The sequence below is a fragment of the Cryptomeria japonica genome, chromosome 9, assembly GCF_030272615.1.
Source record: "Cryptomeria japonica chromosome 9, Sugi_1.0, whole genome shotgun sequence".
Classification (NCBI taxonomy): domain Eukaryota; kingdom Viridiplantae; phylum Streptophyta; class Pinopsida; order Cupressales; family Cupressaceae; genus Cryptomeria; species Cryptomeria japonica.
Window position 1 is genome coordinate 183,816,527 of NC_081413.1, and position 8,765 is coordinate 183,825,291.

Below are 8,765 nucleotides of genomic sequence, written 5' to 3' on the forward strand. Positions count from 1 at the left end.
TCACTATGTTTATAATTCATTTAGCAATAGCTTCAGAAATAAAATTGTAGGAGGTATTAAGGAGACTAATCGATCTCCGCCCTAAGATGTTGCTCTTATTTTTTCCTTTAGGAATTAATTGTAGTATCCCCTGATTTATAGAAGGACCTAAGGATCCCTTAGCTAAGGCTTCTATATAGACCTCATAGAAGATGTCCCTAATAAAAGGCCACAATATTTTTCAAAATTCTATTGGTAGACCATCAATACCATGACTTTTTGAGTCAACCATATCGTTTAAGGTAGCATCAAAATCTTCAAGGGCGAGCAAGTGGTCTAATTAAATTTGTTGTTCTAGATCAATCTTATTAAGAATGCAAGTGCCAATCATATCTTCAATTATATTTTGAGTATCTCCTTCAACTAGATCTAATAGTTATGATTAAAATAATTATAATATATTGATTTTCATATTTCTTATTTAAAATAAGAACTATAATTAATACAAATCTATTATTTTGTATTTTTTAGATGGTTTAGTCAAGTTTCTATTAGGTACCTCCTTAAAAATATAACATAAGTTTATACATCATTATCATTGAAGGCTATGACTACTATCAACTAAAGCTAGACCCTATACTCAAAACTACTAAAACAAATGTATTAATTTAAAAGAATATACTTTAAAAAGGTACTAATGCTTGAATATTCATTTATTACAATTTAAAAATAGCAATATAGCAATCACCTTCATACCATCCAACCTCTCTCTACTTCATATTGGTAGTTGCATCATTATGGTCTATTGAGTATTCTTCTACTAATGAAAATGATTCAGGATTACCAACCAACTAACCATTACTTTAAAATTCACTTGAAAGAAAATGAATGCCAAAATGTATGCATTTTTGTTAAAAAGAATGCATTGAAATTATAAATAGAATTATCATAGAAAATTGAAATGAAAAATAACTCTCAACTTTTGCATAGCCATTACGGTGGGTGTCTCTTAAAACTCACCAAAAAATTTAATTCCTTAATGTCATGACAATATACTCTCAGAACACTTCTTGACAAAGAGCTTCCATTTCTAATTTCTTTGATGACATAGCTACATATGAACTCGCTAAATTTTCTTTGTCTATCCCTATATCCTTTCACCAGTCTCCTCTAGGATTTTCTATAAGCTTGATCACCACCATACCATCAAATTAGTTGGGTAAAAATATTTGCAACAAATATATCCTAAACTCTATATCAAAGAAAAAAGGTAGCCAAATTTATATGAAATCATCACATAAAGTTTTTTTTTTTTTGTGTGTTAATTGATTCCAAGCTATGCTCACATAAAACTTTTAAAATAAAATCTAAGGCCACATAACTATCACAATAAGAGATACAACTTAGGTGATGGGACAACATTGAGCCTTCATACTTGATTCCCTTGCCTTTGCCCACGTTCCTCATGTTAGCCATGTTAGAAATAAATAAAACCCCCCACATCTTACAATAAGAATTCCGAGGATATCAATTACCACAAAAGAGGTTGAGTGCATTATTTCAACTATCATATGATCTTCCCATGAACGTATATGTATAAAGTCACATCAATATTCTACATTTTAAAAACTACAACGACAATCAATAAATGATCTTGTAGAGTTTGATATTTTAAAAATATTCTATAAATTAATAATGGTTAAAAAAAAGACACACAATCCTATCAGCTATCATACTCCACCTATCATATTACTATGATGTTGAAGAATGACCAATACTAATTGGAAGCTGACAATTAATTATAGAACTTGTTTCCCCACAGGTTCTTTGGTAATTATCTTAGAATAGAACAACATTAATCAATTGTTGCTGGTTGAATAATGTATATTTGTTCTTGATTTAAGTTGATAATATGCCAAACACATTAAATGATATTTTAATCTATGTTATATTCCCACCAAAGAACATAAAACTAATTTAACACTATATTAAAATATTACCTCAATAAATAAATGCTCTTGTTGAGTTTTCTTTGTATTAGTTTACAAGTACAAGACATGTGGTCCTACCACCTATCATACTACTACACTAGTAACTAATGACCCTCTGTCAACTAGAAGTTGATAGCCAATTTTAAGATTTATTTCCACAAAGGTCAAAATTGTTGAATGATGTATGTTTGTTCCAAACACATTGATCTTTGTCTTTTGCATCAAAATATTTTCACCATCCACATTATGCAATATTTGTTAAATCACTTGATAATTTTCTAATAAAGTAGTTTATTTCTTTGAATTCATTTGATAATTGACTAAATAAATTATTTTACTTTTATGAATATTTATAATTCATCATCAAAAAATAATATCATTGATGAATGTGTACAAATCTATTATGGAATTTTTTCCCCTTAAAATAGGCATAGATCTCTTGCAACATTAATACATTATACTAGGATTTGCCAATTTTATATTCTTCTTAGGTGAGATTCTTTAAATTTATTAATATATGCTTCTTGAATGGTGATGCAAGTAGTAAGTGAGAGTTTTAGATGTGTTAAAATAAATTAGAGTTTGTCTTTTTCACAAGAGTCTAGAATGCAATTTAAAATGATTCATGCTTTAAGTTAACCCACATTCATTAGTTGGAAGGGATGATATGGATTCGTGTTAAATTTTAAATTTGTAAAAAGTAGAAGTTGAAATCGAACTAAGTCTAACTTTATGTTGTATAGTCAATCTAAGTAAATGAATGAGTAAATTATATATTTAACTAGATTTCTAGAGATGTAGCCTATATTGGCATGGTGTGATGGTTAAGTTGTAGTGTTGTGATTCTTGCCATCACGGTTCGAATCCTATTTGAATGTATTTGTTGAATGGTTATATTAAGGATGAGGTCCCCCTGTGTAACCTTATTGATTCATAACTTCAAATCAAATACGTTTACCCCTTAAAAATAAAATTTCTAAAGATCTACGAAAAATAGAATCAAACTAAATTAGAAAAATAACAGAAAAACTAATCTAATCTTAATAAATCCAAAACTAATTAATAATTTCCCTCATCATGATTCATCTTCATTTAAGGTTTGTTAGCTAAGGTTTTGAGGATGTTCCATAAAGAAACTTATTTATGAATTTGTAAGAGGAGGTACCTTCCATTATTGAGGAATCAATTGGTCCAAGTGATGGGCCATTTTGTTAAAGATCTAGGGTGGACCATGGGGATAGGTAGAAGGGTTAGGAAGGCAAATTCCCTAGGCATTAACCACGTTGCAACATTGGTCCCCTCACACTTCATTACTAATCAATGGTCCACCTCGAAGAATGTATATGAATAGTCCAGGGCATACACTAAACCAGTAAGGGCCTTACATTTACAAGTTAAAAGGACAAAATACTTCCTAAAAAATAAATTGTGGGCCATAAAAACATTAAATTTCGCATTAATGTACATTGAACTTTAATATAAACATTTTATTTTTGTATATTTAATAATTCAATTAAACGACAATTTTTAATTTAGATTAATGAAGGTGTAATCCACTCCGTGTAATAGACTAAGTGTAATCCATTAAAATAATATATACCGACTTTGTACGTATAACGCTGCAGTCGCCGCTGTTCACGTCAACCTGAAGTGATCTTTGAAGTCTGCAAATTTCATTGTCAAACACTTTTTTTTGTTATTTAATTCCTGGGGAATCCCTCTAATTTCTTCGATTTGGGCAGTAAATTTTTAGTTTCAGAATTTTTTTCTCTTCCATCACAATCAAACAAAACTTTTTGGGTATCTGCCTTGCAGTAGCAGAAAACATATTTCAGTCAGTTTCAAGTTTAACAATTGATTTCTGATGATGAGTATTAGGAAGACATTGAATGGGACAAGAAATTGGAGAGCCCACCTGCAGCTGTTCTGGTTGAGGCCCCCATTAATCCCAAGCCCCCAAACACAGCTTTCAATGGTGAGATTTTCAGCAATCTTAAGATCCCAGAGAGAGATTTTACAGTGATGTAAAATCCATTGGATTGTCTTGAACTTGAAGGAACTTACAGATACTGTAAACCTGTCATCTTCTTCTTTATTAAGCAGATATCCCCAGTTTAACCTCTGAAATTCCATGAACATGCAACTTATTTCAGTTGCCTCGTTGTCTTATCCTTTTGTTTTCTCTGGGGTTTGTAGTGAGGAAAAAGATGGGAGCTGCCCATTCAATCCAAACTTTCAATTACTTCGTCTTCAGGGAGAATAGAATATTGGCTTAAGCATATCTTTCAACTTCATCAGCCTCATTTTGTTTTTATGAATTGTGTATTGTATGAGTACCTCAGCGATGATTCAGTAGGTGAAGATATTTAGTCTTTCATTGCTGTCGACTGCAGGTAAAGGTTAGTTGAACATTTTCTGGGCCTTTTGTAAAGCACATTTTAGTTTGTTTATTGAAAAAACCCACATTTTAAATCATCCATGAATTGAATGAATGCCCATGGAATTCGAGTTTTTATGGTGTTTTGTACCGTGCTTTTTGTTGTTATAACGTTGAGATGTAGATGCCCAAGTTTTAAAAGAAGTTCCTTTGCCAACTTCTGCATTGGATGCTTTCCCATTCCAGTTCACTGTGAATTTTATAATAGTGATGGATAAGGTCAAGTTTAATTAACAATTTATCAGGGGCCAGCTCAACCGTATAAAGATTCCTGAATGCTGATGTTTAGTGTATTGTAATTTGTGAGTAGGACATAGGAAAGAGGCACAATTTACATTGTTTTTATCAAAAAAGATTTTTTTAATCATAAAGACATTTTTAATCACCCTATTTCATGAATTTCCTCAGAGTTACATTTAGTGAAGCTGTGTTACTGTTATTCAAACATTGAGATCTGGCTACCCAAGTTAATCTCTGTGGCATCTTGTGCATTGAATGGTTTTCCCTTTCTGCTTGATGTGAATTTTATCATAGTGATAGATGAGCCTCGGTTTTATATAAAATTTCTCTGTGGACCTCTGGGCTTCTGCAATTGCATTGGATGGCTTTCCTTTTCTGTGTGATGTTTATTTTAAAATAGTGGTAGATAAGCCTAAGATTTATATAGAATTTCTGGCTGGATTTGTGGACCTGCACAAAGCCTAACAAAGATTCCGGAATGCCGTCTTCAGCACTGTGAATAAGACATGGAGAAGATGTTCAGAGGAGTTGAACAAACTTTCAAGAAGCAAAGAATCCTGAAGCCCCTGCATGAATTTTTGGAGGAGCAGCAGGAGCCCTTTTTATTAGAAGACTATCTTTTAGATAGGCAGTACTCAAGTAAGAGAGCTTATTCATGCTCAAATGGTGATCTCTCCAAGGAGTGCTTGCAAGACAATGATGCAGGACAGAACCCTCGGGCTTGGTCTTCTTCTCGTTGCCTTCTGGAGATGAATCATAATCAGAAAAAGAAGAGAAGGAGAGCCTTTGCAGGTAAGAGCAGGAGAAACAACCTTGATACCCTGGGGTATTCAGAAGAATATCATATGGAAGATGTCAATTTCAGTGTAAAACGCCTTAAATTCACATTGCTGAAGGGGAATGCTAATGAGGTGAAGGGAGAACCGAGTGCAGGTCTTCTCATGGGAAATGTGGGCACTTCAATTTCAGAAAGTGAAGGTGGGCTTATCCAATGCACAAAGTTTTTCAGCTTCAAAAAAGAAAAGAAAACAGAAAAGGGGAAGAAAAGCAAGGAATCTGAAGCAAAGAAGATTGTCAAGTGCTCTTTATTGAAGTCCATTCTGAGAAGATTAACACTTACTAAGCATTTGCTGCCAAACATTCATACTGATCTTGGGAATGTTTCAAAGAAGCTTTCCATTGCTAAAACAAAGTTGAGCTGCAAGATTAGTAAGGATGAATTTTGCAGACATGATCAAAGTCAGCTCCGCATATGTGATATTGTCAGTTGGAATTCGTTCAAAGAAGCACAACTTACTGGAAACAATCATGGCGCTTCTGTAGATAAAGGATGTATCCTATCAAAATCTGCTACATTCCCAGAGTTAAGGGAAGTGAACTCCTTTTGTGCCAAGGAAGCAGGGGATCTCCTGCAAACGAGTAATGCAAATTCTCTAGAAATTGATGTGGACTGTAAAAAGAAGAAGATGGAATTGCAATCTGTTATGGGGGAAAGTAATTCGCAAAGCTTGGACTTCTCTCGTACAAGCAGTAGCTCGTTTGATTCCTGTTTCGACAGTGAAGTGGGATCAATATCAGGGGAAAAGCTTTCCTCCAATAATAGCTTTGAGGAATCAAGGAGAGACAAGCCCCTCCCTCCTCAAGGGATTGTGACTTGTGCTTTAGAATCAACAGGCTCTTCTGTCTGTCTTTCATTAGATAGAAATGAATATCAAGTAAAAGATTATCAACCTGGCCTGAGAAATGGCTTGGATCAATCATCATGGGCTACTACAGTATGTGATACTGATGATACAGCTGATTCATATGAAAAGTTGCATTCCTCAAACAATGCTCTTACTCAAGATTATGTGCTTTCCCCCATACCTACTCTTAAGAGCTTGAAGGTCCTTCAGAATTCAAGAGACGAGGAAAGTCATGTGATTATTTCAGAGTGCATGAAGGATGATGATTTGAGATCCGTCGAAATGAACTACAGTTCTCAAGAAGATGAGGTAAGAACCCCAAATATTTTATTGACATGTTCTCTGGCCTAATCCTGGTTTAAGTTTTTGTTTTGTTTTGAGAGATTAGCAAAGTGACGGAGTAGCTGAATATAATTGGAAGATATTTGTCCTCTGCAGTTAAAGTTCTGTATATATGCAAATGGCTGTGATTTCCAGAACAGGAGAGATGTAAATTGCAACTGACAGATTCATGTTTTCATGAAATGAACAGGATGAGGAAAATGTTTACAGTGCTCATGGACTTCGGCAACAGAATAGGGATGTTCATTATCATGGGGAAAACCAAGAATATGCATCAGAAATGGGGTGTTGTGTGGAGAGTAAAGAGCTAAGTCCAGTTTCCGTTCTAGAAATTCTCTTTGAAGAAGAGAATTCATCATTTGGTCCAAGTTCTGCTTGCAGACAGAGTAAGTTCTTATTAACCTTTTCCTATGGATCTATCTCTTTATCTGAACGCTTAAATTATATAGTATGGACTTTACTAAATTAGTTATTAACTTGATCTTTCGGTCACCTGAGTTTCTTTCTTACTATTTCCTCGTGTAAATGTAAATTATTTGTAAGTACAAATTTCCTGAATTTTGTTTTGTTGCTTGTAATAACAGTAACCGAGCATCATTTGCTTCAGAGATTGACCAAAGATGCCTTAACCTTAGAACACAAATCCCTGGGAAAAGAGCCTTCTCAGAGTGTATATAGAACTTTGGATTTCAGTCTTTGGAGTGAGGACAACATTGATGGCTCTCAAATACCCAATTTGATCAGGATTTCACCTCAGATTAGCCCCGTACAGTGTCAGGGGGAAATAAATTGGGAACAAGGTGGAGCAGATGAGCATAAAAAGGAAGTGCTGAACTCACAAGAGATACTTTCATGTCTGACAGATTCAAATAAAAGAGAATTCCAAGATATGTCTTGCTTTCGACCTTCAAAGAGGAAAGAAATGCCAATGCAAGCAGGCAATCTTCTCTTTGATTGTGTGAAAGAGGTCTTGGAAGCCCCCTGTAGAAAACAGTTTAATAGTGGGGTTTCACAAGAACCGTGGTTGAAACATTGTTATGTTCCAGAGCAGTTGGCAATTGCAATATGTGATCAGATTTATTCATGGACAGAGACAGATACAAGTGTTGTAGAAAATCTTGTAGAGCTGGCATGGAAGAAAGAAGCAGAAGATTGGACAAAGTTCTGGGAAGAGACAGATGAGATAGGAACTGAGATAGAAGTAGATATATTTGGACTGCTGATTGAAGAGCTGGTAGCTGATCTTGCTTGTCTTCAAACCTGACATAATTCCACTCCATGAAAATCAGTACTTGCTATTTTGCAAGGACCAGTACTGTTTTTGCTCAGCTTTTACAGAGGCTCAAATGATTACTATATGCTTCCCATTCAATTCTGATGAAGATCATAGCATCTGCTTCGGTAGGGAATGCATTTCTCATAAGGCACTTGTGCATCTATGTAATCTTGGATATGTAAATACAAACCCCAAATAAATGGATCAAGATAATTGGAGGTGTCATCTTCATATTTTATTCCTATAATTTATTATCAATTTATTTTTGATGAGTTAGTGATATATGTTACAACAGAAATAATGCACAATCAAAATAAAGGGTGGAATGGAACCAAACCCCCAAGCCAGACATGCTAGATTCACTCTATCATGTGGCCCCAAAAAAGAAATAGCCAGGGATTCAGATTATGAAGTTCTAATAAAAAACCTGAAAAATTAAGCAGCAAGATCAATAGAAACGGTAGGAGAAGATAGATCTCAGGCATCTGTCTTGGATCCCCACCTCTGGCAGATCATGGCCATCTGAAATAGGTTCCCAACCCAACAAGCAAATCTTCGCTACTTAAACTAGTAAATACTGGTGGATGAACTTTTTCCTATATGCAATATTGAATGAATAAAGATTGACCAAGGGTTGTCGCTCAATTGGTTGAGTACAATTGGTGAGGATAATGGTATGTTCCTTGAGTACACCATTCAAGAAGGTTCAAACCTCTTGAGGTATGATATAAGGGATGAGGCTGGGATTGTACCAGACAACTTTGGCAGAATGGACACTCCTCAGTCCTTGGCTCTTAGCCCAAGAGGTATCAGCA

At 34.5% G+C, this 8,765-nt stretch overlaps 1 protein-coding gene across 3 annotated transcripts; it reads left to right on the forward strand.

The window, feature by feature from the left end:
* The first annotated feature begins 3,651 nt into the window (after positions 1-3,651).
* On the forward strand, positions 3,652-8,175 carry LOC131038138 (uncharacterized). Of its 3 annotated transcripts, none has more exons than XM_057970481.2 (4): positions 3,652-4,363; positions 5,139-6,641; positions 6,865-7,060; positions 7,259-8,175. In XM_057970481.2, exons 2-4 carry the CDS (start codon positions 5,154-5,156, stop codon positions 7,936-7,938), a joined length of 2,364 nt encoding a protein of 787 aa, XP_057826464.1. In that variant the 5' UTR covers positions 3,652-4,363; positions 5,139-5,153; the 3' UTR covers positions 7,939-8,175. The 3 variants fall into 3 exon arrangements, with proteins under 3 accessions (XP_057826464.1, XP_057826472.1, XP_057826456.1); XM_057970489.2 differs by having other exon boundaries at positions 3,652-3,945; XM_057970473.2 differs by having other exon boundaries at positions 3,653-4,369.
* The last annotated feature ends 590 nt before the right edge of the window (positions 8,176-8,765 follow it).